This window comes from Panulirus ornatus, chromosome 27 (genome assembly GCF_036320965.1).
Source record: "Panulirus ornatus isolate Po-2019 chromosome 27, ASM3632096v1, whole genome shotgun sequence".
NCBI lineage: Eukaryota > Metazoa > Arthropoda > Malacostraca > Decapoda > Palinuridae > Panulirus > Panulirus ornatus.
This window is the reverse complement of record NC_092250.1, coordinates 17,564,812-17,588,212: the sequence shown is the minus strand read 5'-3', so window position 1 is coordinate 17,588,212 and position 23,401 is coordinate 17,564,812. Positions and strand designations below refer to the sequence as shown.

At 39.6% G+C, this 23,401-nt stretch overlaps 1 protein-coding gene across 1 annotated transcript in view; it reads right to left on the bottom strand.

Annotated features, from left to right (window-relative positions):
- The window catches only part of LOC139757619 (extracellular matrix organizing protein FRAS1-like), a 163,999-nt gene that overhangs the window by 43,859 nt on the left and 96,739 nt on the right, over positions 1-23,401 (bottom strand). Inside the window, 11 exon segments of the mRNA XM_071678266.1 lie at positions 4,653-4,797; positions 11,274-11,398; positions 11,591-11,843; positions 17,141-17,357; positions 17,640-17,742; positions 18,097-19,065; positions 20,779-20,949; positions 21,083-21,404; positions 21,681-21,928; positions 22,359-22,514; positions 23,151-23,297. Of these exon segments, the coding sequence (XP_071534367.1) occupies positions 4,653-4,797; positions 11,274-11,398; positions 11,591-11,843; positions 17,141-17,357; positions 17,640-17,742; positions 18,097-19,065; positions 20,779-20,949; positions 21,083-21,404; positions 21,681-21,928; positions 22,359-22,514; positions 23,151-23,297 (2,856 nt within the window).

Genomic DNA, 23,401 nt, shown 5'->3' with positions numbered 1-23,401 from the left:
CGCGGGAAATGGCGAACAGTTTGAATGAAAAAATGAACGAATGAACATATGTTTATCTATTTCATTATACTTTGTTGCTGTCTCCCGCGTCAGCGAGGTAGCACAAGGAAACAAACGAAAGAATGGTCCAACCCATCGACATACACATGTAAATACATAAATGCCCACACATGCACATATACATACCTATACATTTACACATTTATGCACATATACAAACACAGACATATAAATATGTTATTTTTCTTTCTTTTAAACTATTCGCCATTTCCCGCGTTAGCGAGGTAGCGTTAAGAACAGAGGACTGGGCCTTTTTTGGAATATCCTCACCTGGCCCCCTCTGTTCCTTCTTTTGGAGAAAAAAAAAAAGAAAGAAAAAAAAAAAAAAAAAAACCACTTCAATTCCTCCAGTTTTTCTCTGTTCAAACTTACCTCCCAATTGACTTGACCCTCAACCCTACTGTGCCTAATAACCTTGCTCTTCTCTTATTCACATTTACTCTCAACTTTCTTCTCTCACACACTTTACCAAACTCAGTCACCAGCTTCTGCAGTTTCTCACATGAATCAGCCACCAGCGCAGTATCATCAGCGAACAACAACTGACTCACTTCCCAAGCTCTCTCATCCACAACAGACTGCATACTTGCCCCTCTTTCCAAAACTCTTGCATTCACCTCCCTAACAACCCCATCCATAAACAAATTAAACAACCATGGAGACATCACACACCCCTGCCGCAAACCTACATTCACTGAGAACCAATCACTTTCCTCTCTTCCTACACGTACACATGCCTTACATCCTCGATAAAAACTTTTCACTGCTTCTAACAACTTGCCTCCCACACCATATATTCTTAATACCTTCCACAGAGCATCTCTATCAACTCTATCATATGCCTTCTCCAGATCCATAAATGCTACATACAAATCCATTTGCTTTTCTAAGTATTTCTCACATACATTCTTCAAAGCAAACACCTGATCCACACATCCTCTACCAGTTCTGAAACCACACTGCTCTTCCCCAATCTGATGCTCTGTACATGCCTTCACCCTCTCAATCAATACCCTCCCATATAATTTACCAGGAATACTCAACAAACTTATACCTCTGTAATTTGAGCACTCACCTTTGTCCCCTTTGCCTTTGTATAATGGCACTATGCAAGCATTCCGCCAATCTTCATGCACCTCACCATGAGTCATACATACATTAAATAACCTTACCAACCAGTCAACAATACAGTCACCCACTTTTTTAATAAATTCCACTGCAATACCATCCAACCCCGCTGCCTTGCCAGCTTTCATCTTCCGCAAAGCTTTTACTACCTACACAGACATATACATATATACTCTTGTACATATCCATGCTCGCTGCCTTCATCCATTTCCATTGCCACCTCACCACACATGAAAATGGCACCCTCTTCCCCCCACACGCATGCGAGGCAGCACTAGGAAAAGACAACAAAGACCACATTCGCTCACACTCAGTCTCTAGCTGTCATGTGTAATGCACCAAAACAACAGCTCCCTTTCCACATCCAAGCCCCAAAAAACTTTCCATGGTTTACCCCAGATGCTTCACATGCCCTGGTTCAATCCACTGACAGCACGTCGACCCCAGTATACCACATCGTTTCAATTCATTCTATTCCTTTGCGTGCCTTTCACCCTCCTGTATGTTCAGGCCCCGATTGCTCAAAATCTTTTTCACTCTATCCTTCCACCTCCACTTTGGTCTCCCACTTCTCCTCATTCCCTTCATCTCTGACACATATATGCTCTTAGTCAATCTTTCCTCACTCATTCTCTCCATGTAACCAAACAATTTTAATACACCCTCTTCTGCTCTCTCAACCACACTCTTTTCATTACCTCACATCTCTCTTACCCTTTCATTACTTGATCAAACCATCTCACACCACATATCATCCTCAAACATCTCATTTCCAACACATCCATCCTCCTCCACACAACTCTATCTATAGCCCATGCCTCGCAACCATATAACATTGTTGGAACCACTGTTCCTTCAAACATACCCATTTTTGCTCTCTGATAACATTCTTGCCTTCCACACATTCTTCAACGCTCCCAGAACCTTTGCCCCTTCCCCCACCCTGCGACTCACTTCCGCTTACATGATTCCATCTGCTGCCAAATCCACTCCCAGATATCTAAAACACTTCACTTTCTCCAATTTTTCTCCATTCAAACCTACCTCCCAATCAACTTGTCCCTCAACCTCATATACACATATATATATACATATTTATTTATATTTATTTTGCTTTGTCGCTGTCTCCCGCATCAGCGAGGTAGCGCAAGGAAACAGACCAAAGAATGGCCCAACCCACCCACATACACATGTATATACATACACGTCCACACACGCAAATACTGTCTGCCTTTATTCATTCCCATCACCACCCCGCCACAAATGGAATAACAACCCCCTCCCCCCTCATGTGTGCGAGGCAGCGCTAGGAAACGACAACAAAGGCCCCATTCGTTCACACTCAGACTCTAGCTGTCATGTAATAATGCACCGAAACCACAGCTCCCTTTCCACATCCAGGCCCCACACAACTTTCCATGGTTTACCCCAGATGCTTCACATGCTGTGGTTCAATCCATTGACAGCACGTCGACCCCGGTATACCACATCATTCCAATTCACTCTATTCCTTGCACGCCTTTCACCCTCCTGCATGTTCAGGCCCCGATCACTCAAAATCTTTTTCACTCCATCTTTTCACCTCCAATTTGGTCTCCCACTTCTCCTCGTTCCCTCCACCTCTGACACATATATACATAAACGCCCATATACATTCATTTACATATCAACGTATACATACACATGTATATATTCATACTTGCTCCCTTCATTCATTCTCGTTGCTACCCTGCCACACACGAAATAGCCTCCCCACCTTACAGTGAGGTAGCACCACGAAAAGAAAAGAAAAAAAAGCCACATTCCCTCACACTCAATCTCTAGCTACCATGTGCAATGCACTGAAACCACAGCTCCCTTCCCAAATCCAGGCCCCACACACCTTTCCATGGTTTACCATATATGTGTATTATCCCTGGGGAAAGGGGAGAAAGACTTCCAACAAAGAAAGAGTAATGCTTGGGGAACACAAAACTCTCCTAAGCCTAACACACAAGGTAATTTTTTTTTCTTCAAAAAACTTTATTTTCAGTGATATATAATTTCTGTTCACTATTCCAGCATGCCAACAGGTTAACAGTGTTTCCTTGCACAAAAGGAAGTTTGACGTTCAGTTTTATATAACCTTACGATGCCTCTGATATGCAGGTTTTGCATGGACAGACAGACCTTTTTTTTTTTTTCCAAAAGAAGGAACAGAGAAGAGGGCCAGGTGAGGATATTCCCTCAAAGACCCACTCCTCTGTTCTTAACGCTACCTCGCTATTGCGGGAAATGGCGAATAGTATGAAAGAAAGAAAGAAAACACAGAGGGTAGATGTCCTTCAGGACATCATTGAATTCAGCTTGCTGAGAAAATCAGGGAGTAAGCCATTAACGTTGGACAGCAACACCGTGGGTGTTGAGATACCCCAAAGTAATCATTCTTCTCTCACTAGCGTAAACCAACCTCTCCATATAGTGTGATGATGTGCGAAACCCCATACATGTTTACCTTTGATGTTAATTACAAAAACTTATTCTTAGGCTTTGGATGATGTCAGAGACAACAAACACAAAGTAAGGCCTGTCAGTGACTTCATGATCTGAGGACAGCTGGAGGAATTCTGTGCCAGAAACCCTTCATACTGTAAATGTTTTTATTGTCCAGGAATCAAGGTAGATGATGTTGCTAACACTGTAGACGAGGATTGTCGTGGCACTAACAATACTACACTTGTTTTTAGTCATGCCTTTTGTTGTATTCTGTGTAAAAGTAGCTCAGAAGTCTTAGATGTCTCTTCTGGGCTGGGATAGGGCAGTGCTTTCCACCTGCACTGGCACTTACTTAGCATGAATGACATCTGCCCCACATTTTCAGTAACTGGTGTAATAAGATTAAAACATGCATGACAAACTTCTCATGCTGGGTCCATACAAAGCAAGATGTAATTCTGAATGCAGAAAAAAATCTACTTTTTGCCTTAATACCGAGGAATAACATGATATCCTACTTCCACTAAACCAGCGAAAAAATGAAGAAAGGTTTTTCCATTATCAGTGCTTTGTTAGACAGATAATGATTATATATCAGATGATCACACATATATATGTTGACAACAAGTTGGTAGTCTCAAAAATTGTATGCCTTGATATTCTGAGACAAGAACTTCATGAACAATCAAAAGGAACCAGGCATGATTAGTGTTAAAGGAGACTTTAATCCTAAGCAAACTTGGTTGGAGCATTAAGCAAAGGGATTATGAAGTCCAAGTTCTTCACAAGCTTCATTACAACATGCTTACAGAGCAAACAAGTAGCATGATTCATCACACATACACAAGAATGAACTGAATACATATATATCAATAGAAAGGCAGGTAAAAGATATAACTAATGCAATTGCCCATCCTCATATATGAAGAACTATATCAATATATACAGATAAAAATTACTGTGCAATTACTCTGCTATTACTATCTTACCCTCAGTGAATGCAACTGGTTCTCCATTAGCTTCTTTAGTTATCATGCCATGGAGAGGTGCTTCCAACAAGAAAAAGAAGATTGCCTCTTCAGGTTCTAAATTCCTCAGCTCGAAGAACTTTGGTTCCAGGAGTACTGAGGCATGCTAAAATAAGGAATACAGTACTGAGTGCAAGCTTAAGAACATAAACAGCACAATGATATGTTGTTTTCAGTTTAATTATGAATAAATAAACATCTTTTTTTAATCTATTATACTTAGTCGCTGTCTCCTGCATTAGCGAGGTAGCGCAAGGAAACAGATGAAAGAATAGCCCAACCCACCCATATACACACATGCATATACATAAACGCCCACACACCCACATATACATATAAATGAATAAATATAAAATATGATGGGGTCGAAAGAGATGCTTTGTGGAAGGTCTTAAGAGTATATGGTGTGGGAGGTAAGCTGCAAAAAGCAGTGAAAAGTTTTTATCAAGCACACCTGCTAGACAGCACTTGAAGAGTAAAAATGGCAAAAAAGAATGTAACAGAACATGGGAAACTGGGCATAGTAATTCTATAAAAAAAAAAAATCAAAAAATTATAATCCTATATCTTACAAACCTATCTGGAACTAGTTGTAAGTCAAACAGCTGCTAATCAAGTTGAAGGACTAAGTAGGAAGTGCTGATGAAACAAAGAAAAACAATATTAGGGTATGAATGCTATGTTTCAAAGCTAATTTACAGTACAGCAAGGCCTTGAATTATGATGCTTCAAGTTGCAATGTTTCGGACTTGTGTCACTTTGGAATTAGAGCATGTTATATTGATCTAAGATATTATGCTGTGGTTTCGGTGCATTACACATAACAGCTAAAGAAGGAAATTGAGTGGAAGTGGCCATTCTTTGTCTGTTTCCTGGCACTACCTTGCTGATGGAGGGGTGGCCATGCTCTTTCCTGAGGGGTGGGGTGGTGCTGTGAATGGATGAAGGCGGGCAAGTATGAATATGTACATGTATATATATATATATATATATATATATATATATATATATATATATATATATATATATATATATATTCTTTTTTTTTTTTTCATACTATTCGCCATTTCCCGCATTAGCGAGGTAGCGTTGAGAACAGAGGACTGGGCCCTTGAGGGAATATCCTCACCTGGGCCCCTTCTCTGTTCCCTCTTTTGGAAAATTAAAAAAAAAAAAGTGAGAGGGGAGGATTTCCAGCCCCCCGCTCCCTCCCCTTTTAGTCGCCTTCTACGACACGCAGGGAATACGTGGGAAGTATTCTTTCTCCCCTATCCCCAGGGGATATATATATATATATATATATATATATATATATATATATATATATATATATATATATATATATATATATATATATTTTTTTTTTTTTTTTTTTTTTTATACTTTGTCGCTGTCTCCCACGTTTGCGAGGTAGCGCAAGGAAACAGACGAAAGAAATGGCCCAACCCCCCCCCCATACACATGTACATACACACGTCCACACACGCAAATATACATACCTACACAGCTTTCCATGGTTTACCCCAGACGCTTCACATGCCTTGATTCAATCCACTGACAGCACGTCAACCCCGGTATACCACATCGCTCCAATTCACTCTATTCCTTGCCCTCCTTTCACCCTCCTGCATGTTCAGGCCCCGATCACACAAAATCTTTTTCACTCCATCTTTCCACCTCCAATTTGGTCTCCCTCTTCTCCTTGCTCCCTCCACCTCCGACACATATATCCTCTTGGTCAATCTTTCCTCACTCATCCTCTCCATGTGCCCAAACCACTTCAAAACACCCTCTTCTGCTCTCTCAACCACGCTCTTTTTATTTCCACACATCTCTCTTACCCTTACGTTACTCACTCGATCAAACCACCTCACACCACACATTGTCCTCAAACATCTCATTTCCAGCACATCCATCCTCCTGCGCACAACACTATCCATAGCCCACTCCTCGCAACCATACAACATTGTTGGAACCACTATTCCTTCAAACATACCCATTTTTGCTTTCCGAGATAATGTTCTCGACTTCCACACATTCTTCAAGGCCCCCAGAATTTTCGCCCCCTCCCCCACCCTATGATCCACTTCCGCTTCCATGGTTCCATCCGCTGCCAGATCCACTCCCAGATATCTAAAACACTTCACTTCCTCCAGTTTTTCTCCATTCAAACTTACCTCCCAATTGACTTGACCCTCAACCCTACTGTACCTAATAACCTTGCTCTTATTCACATTTACTCTTATATATATATATATATATATATACATATATATATATATATATATATATATATATATATATATATATATATATATATATATATATATAAATATATATATATATATATGTGTGTGTGTGTGTGTGTGTGTGTGTCGGAGGTGGAGGGAACAAGGAGAAGTGGGAGACCAAATTGGAGGTGGAAAGATGGAGTGAAAAAGATTTTGAGTGATCGGGGCCTGAACATGCAGGAGGGTGAAAGGAGGGCAAGGAATAGAGTGAATTGGATCGATGTGGTATACCGGGGTTGACGTGCTGTCATTGGATTAATCAGGGCATGTGAAGCGTCTGGGGTAAACCATGGAAAGTTGTGTGGGGCCTGGATGTGGAAAGGGAGCTGGGGTTTCGGGCATTATTGCATGACAGCTAGAGACTGAGTGTGAACGAATGGGGCCTTTGTTGTCTTTTCCTAGTGCTACCTCGCACACAGGAGGGGGGAGGGGGATGGTATTCCATGTGTGGCGAGGTGGCGATGGGAATGAATAAAGGCAGACAGTGTGAATTGTGTGCATGGGTATATATGTATGTGTCTGTGTGTGTATATATATGTGTACATTGAGATGTATAGGTATGTATATTTGCGTGTGTGGACATGTATGTATATACATTGTGTATGGGGGTGGGTTGGGCCATTTCTTTCGTCTGTTTCCTTGCGCTACCTTGCAAACGCAGGAGACAGCGACAAAGCATAATAAAAATAAATAATTTATTTCTATATTTATTTTGCTTTGTCGCTGTCTCCCGCGTTTGCGAGTTAGCGCAAGGAAACAGACGAAAGAAATGGCCCAACCCACCCCCATACACATGTATATACACAAACGTCCACACACGCAAATATACTTACCTATACATCTCAATGTACCCATATATATACACACACAGGCACATACATATATACCCATGCACACAATTCACACTGTCTGCCTTTATTCATTCCCATCGCCACACATGTAATACCATCCCCCTCCCCCTCATGCGTGCGAGGTAGCGCTAGGAAAAGACAACAAAGGCCATACTCATTCACACTCAGTCTCTAGCTATCATGTATAATGCACTGAAACCACAGCTCCCATTCCACATCCAGGCCCTACAAAACTTTCCATGGTTTACCCCAGATGCTTCACATGACCTGGTTCAATCCATTGACAGCATGTCGACCCCGTTATACCACATCATTCTAATTCACTCTATTGCTTTCTTGCCTTTCACCCTCCTGCATGTTCAGGCCCCGATAACTCAAAATCTTTTTCACTCCATCCTTCCACCTCCAATTTGGTCTCCCACTTCTTGTTCCCTCCACCTCTGACACATATATAAATGTATGTACATGTATGTACATATATATGTAGAGGAGAGGATGGGTGTCTCTTCATCTATTCCCTAGTGCTACCTTGCTAACATGGGAAACAGTGATCAAGTATAATAATGAAAATATATATTTTGAAGGTGTACAAGAATATTTTAAGATAAAGTGTATTATAATAATATCAGGTATTTAGGCATTTAACATGCATATCTAATCATGTCACAGCAAACTGTATAATTGTAACTCAATAACTTGCAAAATAGAAATTGCAGGTACTTCAAAATGTCTGGATGTCATCTGGTTTAGATGATTCATGGGATGACAGAAAAGCCTAGCCCCAACAATTTCCCTCCATGTAGTCCTCATGCAACTCCATGACCACCACAAGCTCTCACACATTTAATGAATTGGATAATTCTGGGGATGTAACAGATAACCTAAGTGCCTCTCCCTCTTCCTCCCAGTAATCCCCAGTTCACTTCATTCTATACCAGAAGAGCCTAAAGCCCTCATCACTGTTTTAGTACAGTACCTCTTTCAACACATTTTCATTAAATACTGTCTACATTAGTCTTGACTGACTGTAGTGCTGACTATGGGTGGTAACCTAAATTGTGGTTTACATGGGATGACATGCTGTCAATCGGCTGAACTTGGGCACATGAAGCAGCTATGGGAAACCATGGAAAGGTCTGTGGGCCCTGATTGTGGATAAAGGGGTCTGGTTTCAGAGCATTTTGCATAAAAGCAAGAGAATGGATGTAAGTCAATTAGGAAATTTCTTCCTATGTTCCAGCCACAATCTTGCTAATGCAAGAAATGGAGTCCATGTATGAAAGAAAAGGAAAGGAACTACTAAAACATTTCAACTGTCATGTTATCTCCCTGTCCTATCTTGCAATTCTTCACTTCTTAAATCTCCCTTCTATACCTGTTTACTTCCTTCCAGAATAAAATGCTATTCTACCATCTACCTACCTCCTTCTAAAACAGTTGTTCCCCCTTCAGAGTTTCAATCATATCTTTAGCTAATCTTTGCCTGCTTTATTCTTTTGATCAATTAGGCACCAACTTTTTCTTCCTTTTCCCAATTACTGATATCATTTACTTTTTTCATAATACATAACTGCTGTTTCCCGCATCAGTAAGGTAGCACCAGGAAACAGACAAAAAATGGCCCATCCATTCATTTTTTATTATTTCTATACATAATTGCTGTTTCCCGCATCAGCAAGGTAACGCAAGGAAGCATACGAAGAATGGCCCAACCCCTCCTATGCACACACACACATATACATATTCATCTATTTATTGATCTTACTTTGTCACTGTCTCCCGTGTTAGCGAAGTAGCGCAAGGAAACAGACGAAAGAATGGCCCAACCCACCCACATAGACATGTATATACTCACACATCCACACACTCAAATATACATCCCTATACATCTCAACGTATACATATATATACACAAACAAACATATACATATATACACATGTACATAATTCATACTGTCTGCCTTTATTCCTTCCCATTGCCACCCCGCTACACATGAAATAACAACCCCCTCCCCACACATGTGCACGAGGTAGTGCTACGAAAAGACAACAAAGGCCACATTCGTTCACACTCAGTCTCTAGCTGTCATGTATAATGCACTGAAACCACAGCTCCCTTTCCACATCCAGGCCCCACAGAACTTTCCATGGTTTAACCCAGACGCTTCACATGCCCTGACAGCATGTCGACCCCGGTATACCACATCGTTCCAATTCACTCTATTCCTTGCAAGCCTTTCACCCTCCTGCATGTTCAGGCCCCATCACTCAAAATCTTTATCACTCCATCTTTCCACCTACAATTTGGTCTCCCACTTCTCCTCGTTCCCTCCACCTCTGACACATATATCCTCTTGGTCAATCTTTCCTCACTCATTCTCTCCATAAACGCACATACACATTTCAACATATACATGCACAGACATATACATATATACACATGTACATATTCATACTTATTGCCTTCATCCATTCCCAATGGACAATATGTGGTGTGAGGTGGTTTGATCAAGTAAGTAATGTAAGGGTAAGAGAGATGTGTGGATATAAGAAGAGCATGGTTGAGAGAGCAGAAGAGGGTGTTTTGAAATGGTTTGGGCACATGGAAAGAATGAGTGAGGAAAGATTGACCAAGAGGATATATGTGTCGGAGGTGGAGGGAACGAGGAGAAGTGGGAGACCAAATTGGAGGTGGAAAGATGGAGTGAAAAAGATTTTGAGTGATCGGGGCCTGAACATGCAGGAGGGTGAAAGGTGGGCAAGGAATAGAGTGAATTGGATCAATGTGGTATACCGGGGTCGACGTGCTATAAATGGATTGAATCAGGGCATGTGAAGCGTCTGGGGTAAACCATGGAAAGTTCTGTGGGGCCTGGATGTGGAAAGGGAGCTGTGGTTTCGGGCATTATTGCAAGACAGCTAGAGACTGAGTGTGAACGAATGGGGCCTTTGTTGTCTTTTCGCACACATGAGGGGGGAGGGGGATGTTATTCCATGTGTGGCGAGGTGGCGATGGGAACGAATAAAGGCAGACAGTGTGAATTGTGTGCATGTGTATATATGTATATGTCTGTGTGTGTATATATATAATGTGTACACTGAGATGTATGGGTATGTATGTTTGCGTGTGGGGACGTGTATGTATATACATGTGTAGGGGGGTGGGTTGGGCCATTTCTTTCGTCTGTTTCCTTGCGCTACCTCGCAAACGCGGGAGACAGCGGCAAAGCAAAATAAATATAAAATAAATAATTCTAGTAATCAAGTATAAGTTAGACTTTTCTATTTTATATCTCTTGTGTGTAACATTCATGTTAAGATGCTATTCTCAAATACTTACAACTTCATCACATGTATCATACAATCTTTTTTTTTTTTAATTTCCTTAGTTCCAGTGCTGGGTTAAAAAGACTGTTATCACTGAACTGCACTTAACTTACGCTATTGATGACCAACTCTGGGTTCTCAAGAGTAAAGGAGAGCTGAGTACCCTTTAGAGGAACCACATGGATGATAAACTTCTGCTCTGGCAATTTGCTGGGTTCTCTTGTCATGTCATCTGATACTAAAATATAAAGAAAAGAGGTTAAATGTGGTTCTCCATAAACTAATATTTATAACTACACACATATAAGTGACACTATAACATTAATTATTTTTCTTGAAAGAGGGATGAACATGGGAGAAAATAACAATATCAAGGGGTTGATAAAAGAACATTTTACAAGACCAGCTTACAATAATCTTGAATTGTTACCAGTAAATTTAAAACTGAAATATTTTTCTTCTTGGCCCATGTCTCCTAAAGGTGGCATATATATAATCTTCATATCATTAATGTCTGCCTGCATGAACTGACGGAGTTCAAGGCCTGGTGAGTCAATATGGAAAAGAGATCCATCATGAGGGCCCAGTGGATGGGTAATTGTATACACAAGATGCTCTGCTGACTGCAACCCTGAGAAAGACAGATGGTTTGGGGTGATTGTCACTGCTTGACCTTCCTGCACCTGAAAAAGACAAACCACTTAATATAAACTACATTTTCTTGCTTAAAATATCTAATAGGGAAAATAAACATATTCCTAAACAAAAAAGTAATTAATTTTGATAAAAATTTGATGGAACCCCCCACTCATATATACAAACAGTGGATGGGTGGTAAAGATGACAATAGTTATTTTTCAAAACTTAATTGGGTTCTCCTGCCTTAACAAGGTAGCATGAGGAACAAATGAATAACCTCAATCTGCACACATCTACTCTTACTGTCATATATAATATACTTTTACTTAATAGTGTGCAAATAACTGAGCTGCTTTGTTTAGGAGGGGTATATAGGCTTAAGAATTTTATGCAGAAGTGATGAAATCTGAAGATATGTGATTGGAAAAGAGCTACAAATCTTTAAAATAACACACTTCTGAGATAGAGGTAAAAAGAAAGTATCAGGATTAAGAAAATGCCTGAAATTAAACATTAGGTCAACAGATGTATCAAGTGGAGGACAAAGACAGACATAAGAACTGTACTGGGATGTATACGAGTCAGATAAGTGTCATGTACATGATATGCAAATGATATATTTCAGGTATTTACATGAGTTAGGATGCCATATTAAGAAACATAAATACAATGGGTTACAAGAAAATCCCATAGGCATTTGTACACAAATCACACAAGTAGCAAATATCGGTGGTTATTGGAAGAGTAACCTGCTGGTGGGTAAGTGGCACACTACACCCATGCCCTCGCTTGCCCCACCAGTGTTTTGGGCTTTTGGCACATTTTCTACTGTGCTGATGCCCCTTCACCAGCATCAGTGTGTTGAAAAATTTGTAGCTTCATTTCTATGTTGAGAGGTTCTCTTTTGTTTAACTCATAGTTCTAGGGTAGATGTTGCTGGACGTTTGGATACCACATTAACAAACATACACACAAACGGCTGCAGGAAAATCATATTAGCAGGTACTCAAACTGTACAAGTAGCACAGACCCACACATAACAGTGATAACTGCAAGCCTGACCTGCAGGTGGGAAAGTGTGCAATTCTCGAAGGACACACCAACTATGACAGAAGTTTTGGGGCACTTTCTACCATGGTGACGCTCCCTTGCCAGAATCAGTGGGTTGTAAAAATTTCAAGCTTTGCTTCTCATGTCAAGAGAGACTCTTTACTGTTTAACTGCTAATTGTGGGGTAGGAGAAGATATTGCTGGACATTTGGATGCAATATCCACAAATACAGCAGGCTGGAGGAAAATCATATTAGCATAGCACCCAAACCCCACAAGTAGCAGAGAGCTGTAATCAAAGGTGGTAATTACAAGACTGATCCACTGATCCATGCTTAATCTACCCATCAACCCTTACTGGTTTTGGTGCACTTTTTACCCCATAAACCCACACAGTAGCAAATTTTGACGGCAAAAAAAGAGTGACTGGTAAAAGTACATTCCTTGCATAAAGACGAAATCATTTACAGTGATCTGCAAAATGCAAAGACTGGGTGTAGGAGGACTATTCTTTAAGCTGAATATAAATCTGGGTTTAAAATATTGTCTTTGGGGTAGTAAGGCCTATAATTATGTGAGTGCACCTTAAAAAGATTGTGATTACTCCTTTATATTTACTGGGTACCTGTCCATGGGAAGTATTATCAGGTATTTTCCATGATTATTTCGAGTATAAAAGCATTTCATTATGGTATATTACATCTAAAAACAAAAGGTTTTTGGGCTAACATAATACCCTGCAACTTGAAAACCTTAGTATGAGAACTATTTTTCATGCTAACATAAAAATGTAAGGTTTAAATATTGTTTGGGGGTCATTAAGGTCTATAACTGAAGATTACATATAAAAAACATTATGTGATTATTCATTTTGTATTCACTGGGTATCTGTTGGCAAGGGAGAGCATAAGAGATATTCTCCACGATTATTTTAGGTACAGAAGTGTTTCATTATACTTCATTAAAAAAAAATCTGTGGACTCAAAAATACCCCACAGACCTACTTACAATTTTTAGTATTTTTCTGAGGGTAGTAGATTTGCTTGATGAGCCTCAGCATAAGGACTATTATTCATGCTCAATACAAATTTGGGATTGTAAATTCAAGAAAAAGAGGGTTTCCCTGATTTATCACCTTTTACCTTAGCATAGCTTTTACTTAGCAAACCATTTATCCCTCCCTTCTCCTAACTTGAATTTTGTATTTGTACTGTGTGTTAACTCTTATTGGTTTTATAGGCAGTTAAGTGTATATCAGTGATTCTGGCTTTGCTGGATCACTGGTACATCTTATGAAAAGCTGGATAATCAGAATTGTGCATCCAACTGCAGGGTATTTTTTGGTCCCAAAAGAATTTTTGTTTTAAAATTGAAATATAACATACTGAAATACTTCTACACTTCAAATAATCAGGGAAAATATACCATAATGCTTTTGCAAGCAAATAGATACCTATTATATAGGAAGCAAATAATAACATGGTTCTACAAATACAGCGATCAGACATCCTACCAGTTGCCCCTCTCAGCAAATTTACATCCAAAAGTTTCTCTTTTACACATCTATCAATTCATATGTGATATAATATTTGCTGATCATCTCCTACTCAAACGTGTTTTATTCATTTATATTTATTTTGCTTCGTCGCTGTCTCCCGTGTTTGCGAGGTAGCGCAAGGAAACAGACAAAAGAAATGGCCCAACCCACCCCCATACACATGTATATACATACACGTCCACACATGCAAATATACATACCTATACATCTCAATGTACACATATATATACACACACAGACACATACATATATACCCATGCACACAATTCACACTGTCTGCCTTTATTCATTCCCATCGCCACCTCCCCGCACATGGAATACCATCCCCCTCCCCCTCATGTGTGCGAGGTAGCGCTACGAAAAGACAACAAAGGCCCCATTCGTTCACACTCAGTCTCTGGCTGTCATGCAATAATGCCCGAAACCACAGCTCCCTTTCCACATCCAGGCCCCACACAACTTTCAATGGTTTACCCCAGACACTTCACATGCCCTGATTCAATCCACTGACAGCACGTCAACCCCGGTATGCCACATCGATCCAATTCACTCTATTCCTTGCCCGCCTTTCACCCTCCTGCATGTTCAGGCCCCGATCACTCAAAATCTTTTTCACTCCATCTTTCCACCTCCAATTTGGTCTCCCACTTCTCGTTCCCTCCACCTCCGACACATACATCCTCTTGGTCAATCTTTCCTAACTCATTCTCTCCATGTGCCCAAACTATTTCAAAACACCCTCTTCTGCTCTCTCAACCACGCTCTTTTTATTTCCACACATCTCTCTTACCCTTACATTACTTACTCGATCAAACCACCTCACACCACACATTGTCCTCAAACCTCATTTCCAGCACATCCACCCTCCTGTGCACAACTCTATCCATAGCCCACGCCTCGCAACCATACAACATTGTTGGAACCACTATTCCTTCAAATATACCCATTTTTGCTTTCCGAGATAATGTTCTCGATTTCCACACATTCTTCAAGGCTCCCAGGATTTTCGCCCCCTCCCACACCCTATGATTCACTTCCGCTTCCATGGTTCCATCCGCTGCCAGATCAACTCCCAGATATCTAAAACACTTTACTTCCTCCAGTTTTTCTCCATTCAAACTTACCTCCCAACTGACTTGACCCTCAACCCTACTGTACCTAATAACCTTGCTCTTATCCACATTTACTCTTAACTTTCTTCTTTCACACACTTTACCAAACTCAGTCACCAGCTTCTGCAGTTTCTCACATGAATCAGCCACCAGCGCTGTATCATCAGCGAACAACAACTGACTCACTTCCCAAGCTCTCTCATCCCCAACAGACTTCATTCTTGCCCCTCTTTCCAAAACTCTTGCATTCACCTCCCTAACAACCCCATCCATAAACAAATTAAACAACCATGGAGACATCACACACCCATGCCGCAAACCTACATTCACTGAGAACCAATCACTTTCCTCTCTTCCTACACGTACACATGCCTTACATCCTCGATAAAAGCTTTTCACTGCTTCTAACAACTTGCCTCCCACACCATATATTCTTAATAACTTCCACAGAACATCTCTATCAACTCTATCATATGCCTTCTCCAGATCCATAAATGCTACATACAAATCCATTTGCTTTTCTAAGTATTTCTCACATACATTCTTCAAAGCAAACACCTGATCCACACATCCTCCACCACTTCTGAAACCACACTGCTCTTTCCCAAACTGATGCTCTGTACATGCCTTCACCCTCTCAATCAATACCCTCCCATATAATCTACCAGGAATACTCAACAAACTTATACCTCTGTAATTTGAGCACTCACTCTTATCCCCTTTGCCTTTGTACAATGGCACTATGCACACATTCTGCCAATCCTCAGGCACCTCACCATGAGTCATTCATACATTAAATAACCTTACCAACCAGTCAACAATACAGTCACCCCCTTTTTAAAATAGATACAACTGCAATACCATCCAAACCTGCTGCCTTGCCAAACGTGTTTATCTTTTATAAATCAGGCATTTCCAATTACTCACCATCTTTTTAGCACACAACTCCACAAGCTCTTCACCATTTCCATTCATAACACTGAATACCCCATGGACCCCACTTATACCCTTAACTGACACTTTACTTACCTTTGCATTTAAATTACCCATCACTAATATCTGGCTTTGTACATCAAAACTGCTGACACACTCATTCAGCTGCTCCAAAATATTTGCCTCTAATGATCTTTCTTCTCACGTCCAGGTGCATAATCACCCATCTCTTGCCATCCACTTTCAGTTTTACCCACATAGAACAGGAACTTAATTCCTTACAGTCTATCACATACATCTACAACTCCTGCTTCTGGATAATGCTACTCCTTCCTTAGCTCTCGTCTATTCACTAACTCCTGACTTGACTCCTAAGACATTCTCAAACCATTCTTACCCTTTGCCCTTGAGCTTTTTTCTGAGTCAGAACATCCAGTTTTATTTCCTCAAACATACAACTTATCTCTCCTCTCTTCTCATCTTGGTCACATTCAGACTGGGACCCCAGTCTGAGCCTCTGAGGAGGATGAGCATCCCCCATCTTCTGTACCCTCTTTCAGAAACTGAAATAAAAGATGGGGAGGGTACCCATCCCTCCCCCTTCAGTCACCTTCTACAACACACAGGGAATATAGAGGTACAATTCTTTCTCCACTACCACTGGGATAAAATTTATATTCTTACTCACTGTAATACTGAGCTGTACACCTGGTGCAGGGGACATTGCTATCTTTTCCTCAGATGGTTCCACCTGGATAATGAAGGACTGATCAGCAAGGATGTTTGGTGGATGAGAACTGTCAGCTACAGAGAAAAGTAAATGGTCTGATGTCAAATCCCCTCCACTTTGTTCTCCTGAGTGAACATACCATACCCGGCCTTCATTCACATCACGTTGGGTGAAGCTGAAATCAAAGGCATTCTTTTATTATGCAAATAATATGAAACTGTTACCTTTCAAATTACTTATGTTCATACTATGATGTGTTTTTTCCTTTCATTATGGTAATATGCATTTACATACTTTTATTCATGACTAACCAAATGAATATACCTGTTTGTAGAAATCACTGCTTATGTACAGATAGATATATAGCTTTCTTGGTAAGGATGGTCAACTCTGCCAACTGATTCCAATAACCATGCTAATATCTCTTAAAACAACAATTAGTCAAATACTGACATACCTCGTGGTAGGTCTAACAAGATGCGTCCCATCCATTTGGATCCATCCATCATTGTAAAACCCATCAGGGGCTGGTGGCAGTGGGATGATCAGGCTTAACTTACCTGAGATAAGAAACAAAAAATCTATTCAGATTACAAGACCCTTACTTCAGCAATTTGAAAGAAACATAATATGCGAACCTTAAAATTGCCTAACTCCTCAATGTCAAACCTAAACTACCAATCAAATGGAGATCCACACTGCATCACTAAATTAGGAGCAAACTGTCCCTAAATAACCAGATAGAGAACTAGTGCATGGACATTTATGTATATATGAGTGGATGTGTGGTTCTTCATCTGTTTCCAGGCGCCATCTCGATGAGCGGGAAACGGTGATCAAGTATAATAAACAAATAAAATATGATGACGATATCTGAGTCATACATAAAACATATCAAAAACTGTGGCACTCACCATGGCTGGGATTCTGAAGCATGGGGAGTAGAGTATACACCAGGTTATCATCATCTGAATCAATATCTGAAGCTTGTAGCAAATGAGAAGATATCTGGACTCGGTGACCTGACTGAACCCAAGCTCCACGGTTTTTGGTTAAAACTGGGTTGCTCTGTTCCTCATCTACAATATACACTTGCAGGAGAAAATTAACCATATTGTGTTCATCACTCGCCTGCAACAGGATCATATCCAAGCTGGAGGGTGAGCTGTCATGGTCATACACCACCAGCCCTTGCAACAACTCTGCTTGGGTAAATTTCACAAGTTCCTCACCATCTATGGATAACTGACCATGACTGGGACCATCAACTACCCTAACGGTAACACTTTCAGGATTGTCATAATCCTGTATATTGAGAATTTTTGTGCTTATGAAATCACTATGTCCTCGGAAGATGATCAGGGGCTCATTAGTCACAATTTCTGGTGGGTATTTTGATATAACGCTAATGGAAAGAACTTCAGTTACTGAATGATACTGACCATCAAATGCACTGAGACGCATTTCCCCATACAGTGGTTGATTCACCTCATGTCTGTAAAATATCTGGTTTTCTTGCATCTCTTCAACTCTGAATTTACTGTTATTTTTCAAATGCACATTCCTTCCTTTGTCATATCTATGTATTGCTCCATTTGAGGGAATTTCCTCCACAGTGAGAACTAATCGGTCATTCGGTGTATCATTATCTTTTACATACAAAATAGAATTATTGACAGATGTTGGCTTTCCATATTCCACAACCAATGGGCCAAGGATATGGATGGTAGGCTTTTCAATATTGTAGTAACAAATTCCAGCCACACTGTCTGGAAAATAGTTTTTGCCACACTGGTCCACACATTGGCCTTCTTGCAGAAGGTATGGTGGTCTGCAGGTATGGCACTCATACAAGGAGCATTCAAGACATTCACTGCCACAATCTGGAAAATAAAATTTGCTTCAAAACTAATGAAGACTTTACTGTTATTACAAAAGTTTAATAGGTAATGAAATGTCCAGTAAACTGTTAACATAAAAACAATAACTCAATTTAGATACATTTCTTTATCTACATATATTGTGTACCATAAACTGTTATACAGCACAGGAATTCAGTGGAAACTAATACAAGCACTGCAGCTTATGCACATCTCCATAAACTTGTACCTCTCTCTATGGCACAGGAAGAAACAAGCTAATCATGGGTGCCTCTGATGGATGAAACAGAATATGATAACAAGAATGATACTGATCATATCCCCTTATGTGTTTAAAGACCTGTTTCTAAAGGTGGAAAAGTTACAGAAAGAGGAAGGAAGAAATTTCACAGCTTCAACTTTCAAGGAAGAAATAGGATTGTGATTCTTTCTAATGTTGAGTTTAAGTATCTTTACAGCCATGGTTACTGTAACTACTAATACAGGAAAATCTAGCAACAGAATTGGCAAAAGAAAGCCAAGAATGCAGATCTCTGTACTCGGTAGTGGAAACAAAGAATTCTCTTGCACCAACCTTCGAAAACCAATTTTCAGGGAATTTTCTGATGAAAATCTGAGAACTCTGGTGTGACCTTCCTTTATCACTTTGTCCTGAAAGAACAGAACTCCAACTTTCTTAATTTCAGAGAACTGTAAATCTACAATATTTAACAGGAATAATCATATCCTCCATTCTGGGATATGGCACTTCTCATCACATCAGATGAACTCAACAAGTTAATGAAGATGACATAGAATACTTTTACTACATTCTTTCAAAATGAAAATTAAAGATTTTAAATCCTTTTTGGAAGATTTCCACACCACTTATGGGTGACTGATACTAAAAGACCTTGCAGCAGTTAAGGGCTGAATTTCCTGGTCCTTGTTTGAAAAATCCCAAGCTTCCTTTACTTACAGGAAGAATGTATAAATGCCAGATGTCACACCCAACTCTCCCTTGTATGCTAAAATATCAACAAAGATCAGTCACCCAAAGACAGCCAATGTGGGAAGACATTGCATGCTGCCTGCCCCGGCTGGAAACCTGCTTTACTATGCAATGCAAGCAATCTCATATGTGGCTCACATAACAAAACCAACCAACCAACATATCTACATATGTCAGAAGACCATGATGAAGACTAAATCTCCCATCAGAGGGAGTTTAATTAGATGAAGGAGCATACACTGGAGTTGTTGGGAAAACACTTATATCAAATAGCAGCACTGTGCAAATGTTTGAAGGCCTTAGTGATGTGCCAAGGTTTAAATGTCTGTGGTCTGCTTTATTAAAATGTGATGGGTTGTTTAAATGGTTTACAGTACCTGCTTTTAGTTGCTAAAAACCTACAGCTTGCAGATGACTTCTAGAAATCTGCCATCCTTAAATGCTACATGTCCCAAGTGGTGATAGAAAACTAATATGTTTTGGCAAGAAGAGAAGCATAAAACTACAGCTAATGTAGAAAAGTGTACCTTATATGAATATGTTTGGCAGCAAACAAACATAGAGAAGGTAACCGAAAATCATGAAAATCATGTTGGTACAAACATAAGAAATATAAGTCAGATGAGCAACTATGTAAATGAAACTTAGGAAATGTCAGATATAAACTACAGATAAAAACCTCAAATCATACTGAATTAAAAAATGCTCTAATAACATTTACCTACCATTACATATATTGTCAAATACATTAGCAAATGTTCCTGGTCTGCATGAAGTGATACACTGTCCATCTTGTAGAAGATATGGGGCAAGGCAAGCCTGACAGTCAATACTGGTGTTGCATTTGCTACACCCTCCAGGGCATGCTCTACACTCCTTCCCAATTGGATAGTGACCTATGGGAAGAGAAAAAGCCTGTTAAATTGTTTTAATTTATACATTTGTATTCTATGTGGCTTCTGTGCATTACATTTTCAACAATCTATGAAAAAAAAAAAAATCATCCCCCTACTTTTTCATTGTACTCACCTGGAGAACACTGTGCAAGGCATCTGTTGCCCTCTTGAAACATACTGGTTCCACATGTAACACAATCTGCTTCAGATGGTCCTAAGCACTTTTCACATGTCCAATGGCACTCCCGGCATTCTCCATCAGTAGACACATCAACGAAAAACATGTGGGGACATTTGTTGACGCATTTTCCATACAGCAAGTATTTCAAAGGTGGGCATGACAAGCATGTAGAGCCATCAGAAGAACACGTATCACAACCACCTTCACAACTTAGGCAAGTATTTTCCATACTTAAGTAGGATCCTCTGGGACAGTAGGCTATCTCACAAACACCCTATTAATATTCATGTCAATAAGAAACAGCATGAGAAAAAAAGAGTTGAAAAAATTTAAATACAATCAGATATTGCACTAACTTACCACTGTCAAGATTACAAGGTGAAATTAACAGTATTAGCTGAGGGTAAGAATAGAACTAATTTAATATGGATTTCCTTGTATACTTTGCTTTTAATAAGAGAAAAGTATCTTAAACATTCAAAATCAAGCATAAGCTGTCCTAATCCTAATAACAGTTAATAGTGAAGTAATCTAAATAACGATTTCTCACCTTGCTGGTTAGCTTGGCTCCTTCAGGACAGGATTCGCAATCGCTAAGATGAGGTCCTATGCATGTGTCACAACTTGGGTGACACTGCTGGCAACTGTTAGACTCTTGGCTGAGAAAGTATCCATGACTGCACTCATCAATGCAATGGTCATTCTCACGAAATTTACGGCTTAACTTGCAACGTAAGCAGATTGATGCTGATGTGTTGGTTACATCTAAGGTGCAGACACTGCATGATGGGTGGCATGCTAGTAATGGCATTAAAGTTGATGTTAAATATCATTAAGAAACCTTTAACATGAAACTTAAAAAATCAATTACAAAGATATAGAACAAAAATTCTTTGTCCTATATATATTGTATTTCACTACAGTGCCATATATCAATATACACAAAGAAAGCATAATTTTTAGCAAAAAAGAAAAAAATTCCATGTAAAAGGTTAGTTGGATTTTTGAAGCAACTGTCAGCTGCACCAACAACCACAAATTAATATCAGCTGGTTTGAAATTATGTGAAGTGAATTCCACTTTCCTATGCAGAATATAGTACATGTTCTGAGCTAACCATAAGTCATAGGATACAATAATGAGTAAAATTAGTAAAGTAATACTTTGGTAGGCATAATGTACACTCAATAAAATATTTTTGGTTCAATGAGAAAAATCCATCACCTACCCTGGCAAGTGTTATCTGCTGCCAAGTAGTATCTGCGATAACACTTTGTGAGGCATTCAGTACCTTCTCCTCTTTCATGTAGGGTAACACCCTTGTGGCAACTTAAACAGTTCCTTCGACCCGGACCAGAACATGTGTTACATCGAGGATCACATGCTGAAAGAAAATTATCTCAGAACATGTCCTCATTCTGAGTTCACAGTAGAGAGCCAGCAATAATGCATGAATATAAAAATTAATCATTTCAAAAGTTGTTGGTATCTATAATATGGAAGTGTCCCTCCATGCCAAATTCTTTCATGTCAAAGGTAACTGAGTATGCATTATACCTTATCTCTCCTGTTCTCAGGCCAAGTCAAAGTTTAGCCTCCTAATGATTCAATCATTAGACTTTTGGTCTACCCTTAATTCTGCAGAAGGTAGATCTACCTGCTGGTTATACAATATTCCTTTTACCTACTGTACTTGAGACAGTGGAGCTTCACTGCCATCAAATAAAATATACCTAAAAATTTCCTTCATTTCACATCTTACTAAAATCTTTAATGTCATCAGAGTACATAATCTGTCTCCACTATTTGCTTATAGGTATAGGTTTTGACTATGTCATGGTTCCTGGGACTGAATAAAGAGTTAACATTTCAAACAATGTTGGTAGACAATACAGTACATGGAGTATTTCATAACTAAAATATTTTTGATATAAATCATGATCTTTAAGCACATTGGCCATTCCCTCATTTTCAGTTATATTCATGTACAACACAGCCTATCATTTGGCTTTCCACTTACATAAGCAAACATTTTTTTCAACGTGTTGATAGAAGCCAATGCCACACTTTTGTACACACAAGCCATCCTGTAGTAACCATCCCACTGAACACTTCTGGCAAGAGGTGGGTTCTGATACATGCCATATCTCACATCCTATAGGTGGTGCTGGTGAAGACACGTTGACAAGAATGAAGTAAAATTAACAAAGAACACTGCTAAAATGGAATTCTTTAATCACATCCTAAATGCTGTGCCAAAAGCAAATGTAT